The 16,478-nt window shown below is 34.4% G+C and overlaps 1 protein-coding gene across 3 annotated transcripts in view; it reads left to right on the top strand.

Moving 5' to 3' along the window:
- LOC109711693 (UDP-galactose transporter 2-like) overlaps positions 1–16,428 on the top strand; it is an 18,439-nt gene extending 2,011 nt beyond the window's left edge. The window contains exons 1-7 of one of the 3 annotated variants that reach the window (XM_020234858.1): positions 9,146–9,323; positions 9,487–9,530; positions 11,407–11,612; positions 13,656–13,840; positions 13,926–14,126; positions 15,476–15,637; positions 15,739–16,428. In XM_020234858.1, the coding sequence (XP_020090447.1) occupies positions 11,483–11,612; positions 13,656–13,840; positions 13,926–14,126; positions 15,476–15,637; positions 15,739–16,062 (1,002 nt within the window). In that variant the 5' untranslated portion in view covers positions 9,146–9,323; positions 9,487–9,530; positions 11,407–11,482 and the 3' untranslated portion in view covers positions 16,063–16,428. Of the gene's footprint in view, positions 1–9,145; positions 9,324–9,486; positions 9,531–11,406; positions 11,613–13,655; positions 13,841–13,925; positions 14,127–15,475; positions 15,638–15,738 lie in introns of those variants that run through there. The other 2 variants (XM_020234857.1, XM_020234856.1) reach the window with 2 other exon arrangements.

The following is a 16,478-nucleotide window of genomic DNA, read 5'->3' as shown; positions in this document are numbered from 1 at the left end:
TATTTTTAAATTTTTAGCTCAATTTTTTTTTAAAAAAACCCAATTTATTTATAAAAGAGGTTTATTTATATTTAGAATATCAACCCTTGGATCAAAATCTAATGGCTTTTAACTCTCTATTCCTAACCCTAATCCTTTTTCTACCTTTTTGACACTCCACACAGCCACACAGTCAGTAGCGCACTCCACACATCTCGCACACCCCCGGTAGGTGGCATGCCGGTAGTGCACTCTTCGCCGTTCGCACACCGCGATGGAACTCTGGCAGCGGCGCGTTCATTCTTCGTCGTTCGCTTTCAACAGGCACACCCCGATCTTCATCTTCATTCTTTCATTGAGCTAACGAGCCGAACACGAGCCAGCTCAAATAAGTTGCGAGCCGATCACGAGCTGGACTTTTCGAGCTCGTCACGAGCTCGAGCCGAACACAAGCCGACCTTGAAGACTGTTAAGCTGAGCTCGTGCTGGCTTTGGCTCGCTCATGTTCAGCTCGTTGACAACCCTACCCTTAGCTTACCATCCATGGGAGATGAAATTGGAAAGACATTGAAACAATTTACTTCGTATATAATAATCACCGCCCACCTCTCCACCTTCATTCAACTCCATCAATTTAGGGTATTTTTCTTAATTAATTAATTTCAATGGCCACACCAGTTTAGTACCATCTTTCTTCTTTACCAATTTTTTTTTTTTGTTTAATGATTAATTGAGAAATTTGATGATGTTAATTCTTTCTCTCTAGATAAGTATGTTTTTTTTTTCTTTTATATACAAATTTTTTTTGTTGGTTTTATGTTATATATATATATAGAAGATGTATAATATTTGTACATAAATTTGTATTGTATAATTATGCGAAGGAGGTGCTTCCTCCTCCTTTAATAATCTCCTAGGACGAGAAATATCGGCTAGAATATAAAGTTGTCGAGAAGGGGTTGAACCTTCTATCAATTATTCATCTGACACTTCTAGTTCATTCTGAAATATTCGACCTCTAAACCCTAAACTCTGAGATGGTAACTCAATCAGTTGTTGAATTAAAATATAAGATGAAATAAATAATCAATAAATATATGGTATATAAATATACGAATGTATTATTTGAGCTCTAATAATAATGAAACCAGGTATCACTGTGATGGGCAGTGCCATATTGGGCTCTCACATTGTTCGAGTTCGACCACCGTTGTGGGCTCTAGGGTTGCTTCGTATTTTGGAACCGTACATGATAATATATGGCCATTGACCAAAAGTAGAAAAAGGTGAAATAATTTTCGAACGTAAATGCTTATTTTTATTATTTGGTTTACTGTAACTTTATTTTTCATTGGAACTCAAAACTTCTAAAATATTATTATTGACTTTCCCAAACTGAAGTTAATTACGAAAAATAAGAGTGAGAAAAAAAAAAAAAAAAAAAAACAACGGATAACTTCAGGTTTTACTAATTCGATTCTTGCCAAATAAATAGCAAAAGTAGGAGAACTTCAGTTTCACAACTGTAGAGACATAGCAAAAGATAAATAATTTTCACCCGATTAATTCGCCTAAAGTCTACTTTAACCTAAACTTCAGCTTTGGTGGAACGAACAGGCTCTACAGTGGAACTCTACATCGTTCGCTTTGTAGAATGCTATGTTGTGAGTTTGCATTGTGCGTAAAGCCGCTACTTTCTAAGGGCTCATTTGGTATTGAGGCGCATCTAACTAGTGGGCACAATGAACTTTGTTATCTAGTGAGACCATATAAAATAGGGTAAACTTCAAATACTATTTCTGTGGTTTCGCACTTTCTCACTTCAGTACTCTATGGTTTAAGGTGTATCAAGTTAATGTCATTTGGTTTCATTTTTATCTTTTCGTCACTATTTTCGTTAATATTTTGTTAAATTATGTAAAAAAACTTCAGATACCCTTTTTAGATTTATCGAATATTCACTTAAGTACCCTTTAGTTTTAACTTTATCACTAGTTTAACGAAAAAAATTAGTAAAATCGATAATAAAAAGATAAAAATTAAACCACATGACACTAAATTAATACACTTTAAAGTTTTGAATACTCAACTTTGAATATAAAAATCAAGATAGTTTACCATTATATCGTTAGAAACTGAATGAATCTGAAATTTACATGGTTCCGTAATTATCTATATGAAGAAAATAAAAATATAAGCTTATACTTTATGTTTCTTCAGGTAAAAAAAATAAATCTTTTAATAAAATCCTATCTTCCTCTTATTCCAACAAAAAAGTTCAAACAAAATACCAAAAAAAAACTTTCTGAAAAATCATAATCGAGAAAACTAAATTAGAGAAATATAGAAATTTTTGATCAAATCATAGTCGAGCTTGAGGCGGGTGAGACTCTCGTCGACGCCGCGCGACACGCGCTTGGCTCTAAAGTCGAACCTGTCGGCATAGTGCCCACACTTGGTGGAGACGACGATCAATAAAAACTCAATTTTAGAAGTCTTAAAAAGAAACCCAAAATACTAACTAATTGTAGACAATAAAAGCATTGAAGGATCATTCATTGAAAGTAGGCATTTAATTTAAGTAAATTTATTTATTATAGGTAGTGGAGGGATGTAACGGTAAGGGAAAAAAATGAAGAAAAAATGAAGGAAAATAAATGCCCCAAATAGGTAATGAAGGATTGTTAATTTTAATTAAAAAATTAAAAAAATTATTTATTTATTGGAGGTGACAATTAGCAATAGTGGGAAAGAAGGGAATGGGAGTAGAAGGGTGAGGGAGGGGGTGCCACGTGACAAAAGTATTGAGGATTCATATTATGTAATAGATGTGTTGTGGAGATGTTAGAGGTAAAGATAACAAAAACTATCTTAGTTCCTTTTTTTTTATTTAAATTAGAGATGAATGTACAAATACTCTATGAACTTAAAAGAACTTTAGCAAATAATCCCATAAACTTTATAAACAGCATAATATGTCTCTTTTCTGGACAAAGTTACTAATTAAATAGTCATTTTTAATAAATGTCTAAAGAGCACCTATGATTTTGTACATAGCATTTCATGAGATTTTGATGTGAAATTAGTTTTAAGCTATGTGCTTAGGTTGAAACTCTTAAATTAATTGAGGGTGTGTTTGTTTTGACAGAAGTAGGGAACGAAATTTACGTAACTGGAGCTCGTAGATAGTTGAAAATAGTTGGGCTTTCAAAGTTTGGTGGGGGGCCCACATAGGTCGTCCCACGTGCATTTTGGCCTTAAGCGTCGTTTGGAGTGACAAGGAGATCACGATGCGTACAGTAAGAAGTTAGATACAATGACATAACATATATTTGTTTGACTCAATTATATAAAATCACCCTATCAAAATTTAATTTTTCACTTTTTCTTCCTGTCATTTAAAAATCTACACTTTGCCCCCCTGAAAAATAAAAAATGTTCACAGAAAGGTACGGTGTTAACAGTATTGATAAAATAACCAAAATACCCTCTCCCTCTTCCTCTCCTCTCCCAAATCCTCCTTTATCTATAGAAGGATATTTTTTGTATATAAAGTGTAGGTTTTTAAATGACAGAAAAAAAAGTGAAAAATCGGGTTTTGATAGAAGGTTTTCTATAATTTAGTCTTATTTGTTTTCATAAGGACTATCATGTGACGTTACACATATTGAAATTAGTGGTTAGATATATTTTATAGGGAAAATTCAAATCCCACCTCTGTGGTTTCACACTTTCTCACTTTAGTATTCTGTGGTTTAAAGCATAGTTAGTTAATTCGCGAATTATTCGCGAATTATTCGCGAATTTTTGAAAATCCGGATTAAACGGCAGTTTCCGATTTTTTCCCAAAAATTCGGAAAAAAACGCGTTTTTCCGGGTAAAAGTAATTATTCGCGAATTGAACGTGGTTCGCGAATAGTTCGCCCCAAAAGATCGGGGCGGTTGATGCGACGAGGAGTCGCGGGCCTTGCGGGTGGCCGAAAATATTAAAAAAAGAAAAACCTTTTCAGAGAAGCTTCGCGCTTCGCCTCGCCATGTCGCCCAAAAGGCAAAAAAAAAAAAAAAAAAAAAAACCTTTCTGAAAAGATCGCTCCCCTCCCACCCCGAGTCCCCGACCCCTCCCAAAAGAAGGGTTTGCCCTAACTTCTCACTCCTGCGGCGGTCGCGATTCTTCCCCTCCCCCTCTTCTGTCACAGCTGTAAATATATGGAGGATCCATGGTAGGAGGAAGTAAGGCGGCGGTGTGATCTATGGGAGAGATAGGCTAACGGGTAGTGGGCTCGCACTCCCTCACTGTAGCGTCACCAAGCCCGACTCCGCACCTTGATTCGGCTTTCGGGCGACGGGTCCGCGCTCTCTCACAGCTGCATTGTCGGACCCGACTCCGCTTTCTTGGAGGGAGGCGTATTGAAGCCACAGGAGTTGATGCAATTAGTACTAATACAATTACTACCATACCCCTGCCATTATAACTCTTACATTTTGGTCCTCTAGATGGAAGCAGTATATGTAATGAACTCACTTCTGTAATAGACAAGCAAGAGATAAATAAAATCCCAATTTTCCAAATCCCAAGTCTGGATGGAAGCATAAATCTTGAGAGAAAAAAACTTAATTTAATAGCCGAATTTTTTATCCCGAATTTTTTAATTGGTGAACGTATAATATCCGTATAAATCACGTATCCGAATAATTGACGAATCCGTATTTTAACCGTTTTTTTCAACGAATTTAAAAATTAGAAGACGAATTTTATCCGAATTATATCCGTACCGAATTTTTGCCGAATCCAAATTAACTAACTATGTTCAAAACTCAAAGTAACTCAGAATAGGTTTCGAAGCTCTTTTGTGCTGTAATTTGTGCAAGAAAATTTGTACTTTTGTTTTCTGGGTTTGCAGTCTATTTTGAGTTAATTGAAAGTTAATGTTGTCTATTTCAAAAATCTATTTGGCAAAGTAATTGGTGTTTTTATTTTTATTTATTGTTCTGTTTCCTTTCTCTATCTGTCTTTATGCTAGAATAAATAGATATTTTGAAGATCATTAGAAAATGTTTTGATTATTCTATAAGCTGTGTCATGCTATGAAGATACTTCTTTTCTGAGAGGAATTGAGGGAAGCGTCAGTCTTGATGGTTGGCTCCTGGAATATTCTTCCAGATTATTATTTTCTCTTGATGGTCTACTTCTCATGTTATTGCCCTATTCTTTTTGTAGCATCAAAATATTTGCTTCGTTTTTTCTAATTTCCCATTCGATTGGTAGTATTTCCTTCTATTTCATTTGTTTAAGGAATGGAATGGTAGGCTGTGAAGTATGCACAACAAAATATTAATTTGAATTGCTTTCTTCTTCTTTTTTTTTTCTTTTTTTTTTGATGTTTGATTTGATATAGCGACGTAAATCGATTCAAACCTGCAGAGATTGACGATATGGAACGTTCCATGGACAATCCGAGTCGATCCGGTAAACTGCTAGGAAGGTTCCTTTGATTTTTCCTCCTCAGCAGCGTAGTTCAATTATATCTAAAGCTGAGAAGTGATTTTTTTTTCAAAATTTTGCAGTGGCCTCTCCTATTGTCTTTGCTTTTATTGCCTGTCACTCAAGTTTTTGTGTTGGCTATAACTCACTGCATATAACTATTACTTTTGTTGATATTTTACTCTTTCTAAAATTTTACTACAATGCTTTCCATTGTGAACTAATATTTTAATACTGGTATACTATAATTTTATTTACTTATGTTCATATTTTATTATTTATAAATTTTTTACTTTAGCAGTAACTACCCGCCGCATCGCGCGGGTACCTACACTAGTGATTTATATCTTGTCACATGTGCAATTGCACCTCCTCTAGTGGCAAAGCATTAAATGCTTTGAGTATTAAATGATTGTTAGATTTGTATTCTTTGCAGATCTACCCAAAGAGACATGTCACAGTCCCTAAAATGTACCTACAATACAAACTTTAGGCCCCAAAGATATTGAAGTGCCAAAAAGTTTTGCATGCATCAAGTGCACCATGTCATCTCAGAGAGAATGTTTTATGATGATTTCAATATTTCATATAAAACTAATATCAGACTAGCCCTATAATAACACGTAAAATTGTAAAAGATCGGAGCTAAAAATATTGTTATAATTATATAAGTTGTGAAAAATTAAAATACTATGTTAAATTACTGGTATAAATAAAAAGAGAAGGGGTTCTCTTTTAATTGGTAATGAAGTGTCAAAATATATGATATAAATGCTTTTAGGTAGTGTATACGCACTTCAGTAAGGCATATATTTGACAACACACTAAAAATATATAAAGATACCGCTGACTAACAATTTGGTTTGTAGATAATGTTATTTCTAAGCACGAGATTTTGAGTTCTAAATCCTCTTATAAGTTATCAATGAGGCGTGCAAGATGAAAATCTCAGTCTAGAATGGAGATTCATATCCGGCCGTTCAAAATAAATAAAGATAATTCAAGAAAAGATTATAGCCGGTTAAATTAGACTGAAATAACTACTAAAACGGATATCTAAAAAACAAAAATTTAGTGGGAACAATTTTTAATGTATGACCGTTTCACCTACTATTCATCATGTAGATTGCACAAGTCAAAATCTAACTTATTAGATGTGTTATGTGGTTTTAAAATACTTCTATGTATTAAAAGTCAAAAAATTTGGACACTAATTTGTCATAAATTAAATAATTATTAATTTTCTATTGTTAATTGTTAAGACTATTTTGTGTACACAGAATAAAAATAAAAAATCTTATAATTTTCTATATACATACTTTTTAGATAGGGTAGATCATATTTAATAAATTATGACTATGTTTTCATGCATTTTGTGTCTTGTTCACGATAAAATTATGGCCTGTGAAGGTTTCAAAATCAAAAGCTAATTTGTTAGACATAGTGTTACCATTTAATATATTTATGTAAAGGGAAAATTTCTTCAATACCCTTCCAAGTAGTTCTAATTTCATGAATACCCTTCAAAATTTTAAAATTTCATATTTGCCCTCCAAAAGTATGNAAGATAATTCAAGAAAAGATTATAGCCGGTTAAATTAGACTGAAATAACTACTAAAACGGATATCTAAAAAACAAAAATTTAGTGGGAACAATTTTTAATGTATGACCGTTTCACCTACTATTCATCATGTAGATGGCGCAAATCAAAATCTAACTTACTAGATGTGTTATGTGGTATTAAAATACTTCTATGTATAAAAAGTCAAAAAATTTTGACGCTAATTTGTCAAAAATTAAACAATTATTAATTTTCTATTGTTAACTATTTTGTGCACACAGAATAAAAATAAAAAATCTTATAATTTTCTATATACATACTTTTTAGATAGTGTAGATCATATTTAATAAATTATGACTATGTTTTCATGCATTTTGTGTCTTGTTCACGATAAAATTATGGCCTGCGAAGGTTTCAAAATCAAAAGCTAATTTGTTAGACATAGTGTTACCATTTAATATATTTATATAAAACAATTATAAAACCTGGACACTGATTTCGCATAAATCAAACAATCAATCATTTTCTACCATGGTTATAAAGATTATTTGACATCTCAGTAATAGAATTTTTTTTATTTCAAATCTAGCGATGAACTTTTATCAGTTTGTTTTGATTAAACGTTCCTTCTATATATATTTCTGAAAAATTTCGTAACTACTGGTAACTTATTGTTACCATTTGTGCTATAGCGAAGAAATTGATTCGCATTAAAAAATTTTCTACAATTTTTTAAATTATTTTTTTATTAATTTACTTTAGAGATTTTTTTAAAAAGATTTTAGAATTTTTTCCGTAGACAATAAATTCTTAAAAATTAGGAATTTAGCATTACACATTTTGGTAATACTCTAAAATTGGAAAGATCCCTAATATCTTGAGTTTTGACACAGAGAGAGATTTGTAGCTTTTCATTTTGAAAAATTATAAAAAATTATTAAAATTCTTGTTTAATATTGAGGGCGTAGCGTATGAAATTTAAAATCCAAATATAATTTGATAATATTATCAGATCAAATTTGCCTAATCCAAATTTAGATTAATCAGATATATTAAAACAAATCTAATGAAGTTATAATACATTTAAAAATTATATTTAATTTGGTAACATTATCATATGAAATATACTCTAAATTTTAAAAGAAATTGGTTCAAAAATTGTATAACTAGAATATGGGCTTTTTTGCATTTAACCCCTCAAATTTTTTTTTTTTACAAATGGCTCTAGTAAATTTATATTTGCATATATGACTCTTTTTTTGTCATAGGAGCGCTATGTTGGCATTTTTAAGTTGAACACAGTGATTAAATCATCATCTTCATATATTCACATTCTAGTCTCTCTTTTTAACTTAAGGACGATAAAAAGGTACAGAAAGGAATACGCTAATCCAATCGCGATATTTAAACGCAGTGATTGAGTCTTAAAACGCCACCTAAACACTCGTGTTGCAAGAAGAGGATTATTTATGTAAATATAAATTTGTTAGGATCATTTGTGAAAAAAAAAATTGAAGGGCTAAATGTAAAAAATGTCCCTAGAATATCTATTGAAAATTTAATTAACAAAAATAATAATTATAGGAATAATTTCATAGAGGTCCTTGCAAACATAAAGAATGACAAATATATCCCTATAAATTCGACTTCCATATATTGTCTCTGTAAAAATCCAAATATTTCAAATATGTCCTTCAAAATTTGTTATTGTCAAATAACCATTAGAGAACTGTTTATATTTTCAATTTTGCCATCACAAATATATCCCTTTAAAAGTCATAACAGTATAATATAAAGGGATAAAAAATATCAAAAATTAATCAGGGTTAAGTATTTAACCTATGATTAATTAAATTTTTCTAACCAATTCTAACGGCAGGAACATATTTGAAAATATCAGAACTTTTGCATGAACAATATTTGAAAATTGAATTTTATAGAAGTATTTTTGTCTGTTTGTCATTCACTGTATTTACAGGGAAATACAGGGACTTGTATAAAATTAACCCATAATTATAAGTTTCCACGGTTACGAAAATTCCACGGCTTATTGGGCACGGGTGAGGCCCACTTGGGCCAAACCCGGCCCAATAAAGACCCACCTCCTCATTCATTTCTCTCTCTCTCTCTCTAAAAGCACACGAAAGATACTGCAAAGAGAGGAGGAACGAACAAGGTCTCATTTTTGGAATTTGTGAAGAAAAAAACCTAATTTATTGTCGTTGTTGTTATTGTTGTTCTTCCAAGTAGAGAGAGAGAGAGAGAGAGAGCATTTCGATTACGACACCAGCGAAATCAAGGTAATACGAATCCCCACTCAGATCCCACATCTCTCTCGATCCGTCTTCGGAACCCTAGATGCACCAATCTCCTCTAGATCCCGCACAAATCGCTGTAATTTTTTAGGATTATGATCGTGGATCTCGTCTCATACAGATCCCTCTTTTTTCCCTGCATATGTAGGTGTAAAGGTAGCGCGGAATTCGTGGATTTTTGATTGATTTGATGTAAGTTGAAGCCCGATTTTGATGATGGGACTGATCTGGTTGAAATATCTTTCTACTGCTTTGTCATTAAAATTTAGCGAATTGTGATTGATTTGGTGTAATTTGAAACTGGATTTGGGCAGTAAAGTGTAAGATTATTGTATTGGTTGTTATTGCATGCTAGTTGAGTGATTTAAGCTAGGTGGGCACTGATCTCTATCGGCAGTGATAGTTTTAACCGGAAACATTAAGTTAGAGAAATTTGACGGGCAATTGGAAGCATTCTTTTCAAGATTGTTGCTAATCACTCTGGAAGATCCCCATTATCGTTAAATTTTGCCGATTTTTGATTGATTTGAATGAATTTGAAGCTGGATTAGTGGATTTTGTTAGTGTAATGCCAAATTATTCATTAGTATAGTCATGTTCCATTATTATACGAGTTATCGTGCTATGTTAGTTTAGTGATCTGAGATAGTTGGGTACTCGTCTTGTCAAAGATCTTTTTACTACTTCATACATATATCATTAAAATTCACTGCTTTCTTGATCAAGTTGATGTACTAGATTTGGGTTTTAATGCAAAATTATTGGACCGTAGCATTGCATTCGATCGCTATATGGGAAGTTGTCCTATGCTAGTTGAGTGATTTAGGATAGCTGGGCACTGATCTCTGAGAGTGGTAATGATTAGAGAAAACTGATCTTTAAAAAGGGTTTTAATGAACCTGATTGGAAACTTGACATTGGAGAAATCAACTCGAAAGTTCCAATTTTCCTGAATCTGCGAAATGCTAGTCCTTGAAACTGTGGTAGTTTAGGAGGGTTGAGATGAAGCATCTTAGCACAATTAGATTTTGAGAAGATTTAATTGTCTAGAAATGTCCTCATTAAGGTCCCAAAGGAACTATAAATGAATTTACTGAGGTTATGTTACTCATTGCAAGGATAGTTCTGGAGCTCTTATTTACGTTTCACTTCAGTCCTTACTCTGTAAGATCTATCATTTTGCTCCCCAAACTTTTATTAACGTATATAAATGTTTTAGTGTAGTCCTTCTCGTAAAAGCCCTGCAATTGAAATTTGAAGCTAGTGGAAATCCTACTTTTGTGGCTTCTAGGCATTCTATACCTAGCATGAACTTGGCAGCCTTCTCTTCATCCTCTTGCAAAATTGAGATTATCTTTAGAGAATTATTTTCAATGTAAAATATTTCATTTAAGCGCAAGTATCTAATTTTAAGACAAAGGAGATTATGGATATGGTCACATAGCTGCCATGTGTGTCATATGTGGTAGTCATGGTTGCATTACTTTGAGTACCACAAATAGGGTTAGATTGAAAGAATTACAAGGAAATATCGAAACACTGAAACATAAATATAACTTTGAAGTTGCAAAATGTTAAAGCCTAGGAGGACTGAAGTGACAGTTCTTGATTGAGCTGAAAATGGAAATAGGCTTCTGGAATCTAAAACCATCACCCTGATTTAAAAAATGTCTTTCTATGTTTTGGTGAGAAATGAAAATTTATGAATATATATTGAAAAGTTGTCTTAGGCTTTTAGCTTACTGAACATCTCCACTCTAACTACACTTTTTGCAGAAGCATCAATAGGCATGTCTTTACCTAATCAATTATTGTCCATCTTATGAAATGTCTAAAATCTTACATGATATTCTTCCTTAGTGTGGATGTGGAGGATATTAGACATCATTAGCATGTGCTGTTCCATCTCTTTTGTATCATCAATTGACTAGCACAAATTATATCTCTTCACTTAGTTTGATGTTTTGTTTTGGACTTCTCTTTTTCACAATGCTCAATTACATATTTCCCCTCTGTACATTTCATTCAGCAGACTTACATCTAATGACAGTATTTCTATTTGACCCAGGGGTTCTGCTATGGTATGGAAATTGAAGGGTAGAATTCATAGCACAGCTGGGGTTAGAATATAGATAGTAGGAGATATGGCACCAGCAGGCAAGCTAGATAAGAAAGCTGCATCAGATGCTGGTGCATGGTTGTTCAATGTTGTCACCTCTGTCGGAATCATCATGGTTAACAAGGCCTTAATGGCTAGATATGGCTTTAGTTTTGGTAAGCTATAAGACCTCTTAAACTCCTCCTTTTCTCTCTAATGAACTTCCTTTTTCTTTACTTTATCCATCATGTGAGACTACATGAGTTCATGACAGTTAGTTGTGCAGCTTAATTTTCTAATCTAACTAAATGTTAGCTAAGCTGGCTTAAGCAGCCCTTTTCTCACCAAATTGTTGATGTACTTGTTTCTTTCATGAAATGTTAGTGTGTTTTCCTTATGAAATGCATCACAAGTTGCTTGCTCTTGTGAGAATTTTGATGCTTTCTAGTTGTTAATGGATAAATGGTCTTTAACGCTTGGCCATTGTGAAAAAGTAAATTTTGTTTACTTAGAGTGTTAATTATTTCATACTCATTTATCTAATGTAGTTCCTCTTAATAGTTGACAAAACATGTATTGAAAATGATGTCCACATTATATCACGATATGTATGGAGTGCTACTAGCCAGTTTCTCTTTCATTTAAGGAGATTATATTTGGAAAGATAATAAAACTAATTTTGTAAGAAACAACTAATAGTGAACTGAGAATAGTTTATAAAATTGTAATTTTTGTGCTTCTCTCCAATATTTTCTTTTGAAATTAATTGTAATCTAGCAGCTTTATAGTTGCATCACTTATTTCCAGCTCTTTCTAACTTGTTTCCCTTGCGATCTATCCTTTATTCCCTCTTGTTTCCAATGGGTTTTCTCTTCCTTTTGTGACTACTACATTGATGTCCATTTTGCCTTTTCTACTTGATCTCTTTGAGGCATTCTCCCTCAGCTAAGAACTGGAGTTTGAAAAATGGATTCAGCTTTTACTCTTGGCCTTGAGACCGTGCCAAATCCAAAATATTGGGTCTGTAGAGACAATTATATGGTAGAAAGGTCAATTACATTGATGTTTTTGAATTAATTAGAGCATCTCTCTATTCTACTTGATCTCTTTGAGGCAGTTCTCACTTAAGTCTATTAAGTAATTTAGCATTACACATCTTTCTATTGATTTAGCTGCATCTCTCTTTCAGATACTTTTATATCCAGGAAGTAACGTTTAATCTGATTTTCTTTGAATACGTTTTTATACAGAGATATCCTTTACAGTGCTCCGTGAAGAGTACTAAGATAATATGGATTAGATCAATTAAGTGGAACTTAAATTAAATTAAAATTAGTGACTCTCAAATCTTGCTATGTATAAAAAGTTTGTAAGTTTTGAAACCAAGTTCCACCTTATATTAAGCATTTCTATATGAATTCATCTGTTTTCTCTCATTTTGAACAAGGTTGTAAGTTTTACCGACAGCCATTTCAGTCCTTCTATCAGAAATGTGTTTTTATGTAGGTCAATCAGTCTCTTAGTCGAGTTCACTATAAATAATAATTTAACATCTTGGTGACCATTTTACCCCAACTACTGACTCTCTTACTTCGCTCCTACTCATCTTCATTCCACCTCCTCTCTCTTCAATCTGAGTCATCTGACCCATCCTAACTCCAAGAAACCAAGCAATGTTGACGGCCTTGGTAGGGGGTATGGAGAGGTGGGTGTGCGTTTAGAGTTTAGAGGTCTGAGAAGATAGGAAGTGAGAGTATAAGCTTGTATACGCTTGTCAGAGCTTGTACAGATGTAGACCAGCCATGGCTACCAAGGCCATCAGAGAAAAAGAGAGAGGATTTAGATTATTTTCTGAACTTTCGGAAGAAGTTAGGGATGTAGTAAACAAGGTGATAAAAGGTGAGGTTAAGTGAGTACAGTTAGATTCTGATAAAATTCTCGAAATGACTTCTACGAAAGAAAAACTGCACGCAAAGGTGATTCGTATGGAAAGATGAAAGTTAAGGACTTCCTTGAAATTGACAGCAATAATATATATATGTGCATGTGCATGTAAATTTTCCCATCACAAGACGACTCCGCTATCACTGCTTGACAGTCTGAAAAATTTTCAATACATCTCATGTTTTCTGTCTAATAGTTGGTATGTAAAATGGATTTGATTAACTATTATGTTGCCGTACTCTTCCGATGCCATGTAATATTATGACATTTTGCAGCTACAACATTGACCGGGCTGCATTTTGCCACCACAACGCTAATGACTGCAGTATTAAGATGCATGGGACATATTCAGCCCACCCATCTACCGCTCCCTGAGCTAGTAAAGTTTGTATTTTTTGCGAACCTATCAATTGTAGGGATGAACGTGAGTCTAATGTGGAACTCTGTTGGATTCTATCAGGTTATTTCTAGACTAATTACCTTGTTAGGCCATGAAGAATATAAGGCGTATCTGAAAACTTATGTCTTTTACTCTGGTTTTCCAGATTGCCAAGCTTTGTATGATCCCGGTTTCATGCCTTCTCGAAGTTCTATATGACAAGGTTCGTTACTCGAGAGACACAAAGCTAAGTATAGTGGTGGTTCTCATTGGTGTTGCTGTTTGCACTGTTACTGATGTGAGTGTGAATACTAAAGGTCTCATAGCAGCGATAATAGCTGTTTGGAGCACTGCTTTGCAACAATATGTAAGTTGTTGACATATCAACAATCTATAACTGCATATTCTTTCGTATGATCTTCTTAATTGATCCTGTTTATTTTAGTCTGCTTTTCTTGTTGTGCTTCTAAACCTGATGTTGATACTAACTAATGATCTGAAAATCCAGGATACCTCTTCAAGAAACTAAGGTGCTAGCTCTTAGTAAGCTAGGTCATGTCACCTCATGGCATCTTATACTTCAAAATCCTAAATATTATTTTGTTAGGTTATTTGAGCTATAGCCTAGAGGTGTTTGCGTGCCACGTGTGTTTTTGGGGAGTCATGTTAGGTGGATTTATGGATTTATGGGGTTACTACAAAACATAGAATAAGAAATAAATGTATCAGACAGAAACTAAGTGTTGAATCCATGGAGGATAAGTTGTGGGAAAGTTGAGTAAGATGGTTAGGCACAATGGAGGCTGCATAGTCCACCAATGAGGAAGGGCGATTTTATTAGCTAGAAGGTGTTTTGGCCTTTCGAACAGAGAGGGTGGGGCGGTGCAATGAATGTATCGAACACTTCAATGAAGAAACTTGTCCAAATTAGAAGGGTAATTGGTAAAAAAAAAAAGGCATACAGGTCAGTAGTGTTGGGTTAGAGTTGGGTTGGGTGGGGTCGAGTTGGCATAATAAGATCATATAGGCCTAATATCAGCCTGACTTGACCCACCAGCGGCTTACGGGGGTTTGAGTCAACCAAACTTGCACAGTAAAAAGGTCGACTTGACCTAATCTATTGACTTTAGCTGGGTCAGATCAGAGCCGGATTGATCCAACCCATATGTTCTAACGTATAACCTCCAGGCAAGAAACATTGAAGCACGGGAAGTGAAAAACGAATCAATAACGAAGAAAAAAGGAAAAAAGGGGGGATTGAAAGAGAGAAGTATGAGAAAGGAAGAAAGGGGGTGACCTTTTGTCCCAAAGACCTCCCATTGGAACCCAACCCATCCTGCCAACTAGTCACATACTGCTTACCCAAAACCAATCAATTTATCATACGAGTTAAGAAGGCTAGGTCTAGGGTTCAGATTGTGACACCTAGATTGTCAACCTTGATGTGGCCTTTGTTTGCTTCACAAAGTATTCACATTTTCCATGCGCTATTTGCTGGCGACAAAGTTTACATCAGCGTTACATTTGTCATGTTAATTCGCATGAATTGCATAGCTTTTGACTGGTCTATTTACATCTTACTATACCGTCTCATTAGACTTTTCGCCTGTACCTTTCTCCTAAAAAGCTATTACTTTGCTGTCTTCTCCTGAAATATTTAGTTATACTTTACTAGTTTAGCTAATCTACTCGTCCCGGTGGCTTTGTCTCGTGTAGTATGTCCATTACCTTCAAAGGAAGTACTCTTTTGGATCGTTCAACCTCTTGGGTCATACTGCTCCAGCTCAGGCAGGATCATTGATGTTACTAGGGCCCTTTGTGGATTACTTGTTGACTAGCAAAAGAGTGGATGCTTTCGACTATAATTCAATGGCGGTGGTAAGTATTTGATGTTTTTTCCGATCATCGTCATGCATCCCTGCTGTGAAATAAAAAAAGCTTGTTACTTTAACTCCACTTTCTCTTCTTTCTTTTTCCAGTTCTTCATCATCCTGTCATGCAGCATCGCAGTAGGGACCAATCTAAGCCAATTTATCTGCATCGGAAGATTCACAGCCGTGTCTTTTCAAGTCCTTGGTCATATGAAGACCATTCTCGTCTTAATTTTGGGATTCATCTTCTTCGGGAAAGAGGGCCTCAATCTTCATGTGGTTCTCGGCATGATCTTGGCGGTGGTCGGCATGATCTGGTACGGAAGCGCGTCATCAAAACCGGGGGGAAAAGAGCGGCGTAGTTATTCATTGCCCACCGTCCATAAGCACAGGACGCCGTCGGGCGAGGAAGAGCTTGACGAAAAGGTCTAGACCAGATAATATTTGAGGTTCTTTTTCCTCGTCGACCGAGATTTTTAATATTCACAAATAGGCCATTCTTAGCGCACGATTACTTTAGCGATCTTCAGAGAGGTTAGTTGCTTCTTTGATCTTTCTTTTCCTTACATTTTAGTACTCCTTGAGGAATGCAGGCAGATACAGTGCAAATTTCCTCTCGGAAACTTTTCTTTTCTTTTCTTTTCTTTTTTTTTTTTCTCTCTTTTGTCCTTTATTCATATCTGTAGTATTATTTTCACGTCTAGCCGCCATATGAAATTGAACGGTGCAATATTTCATTCAATAACAGCCATTCCTTAAAAACAAGGTGGAAAGAAAGAGCTTCTTAGCTTGCGAATCCATTAGGTTTTGTGGTGGAAGTAATTTGTATTGTTTGGGAGGTGCATCCT

This window comes from Ananas comosus, linkage group 6, assembly GCF_001540865.1.
Source record: "Ananas comosus cultivar F153 linkage group 6, ASM154086v1, whole genome shotgun sequence".
Lineage (NCBI taxonomy): Eukaryota > Viridiplantae > Streptophyta > Magnoliopsida > Poales > Bromeliaceae > Ananas > Ananas comosus.
Note: the sequence above shows the minus strand (reverse complement) of the source record. Positions and strands in the feature narration are given on the sequence as shown.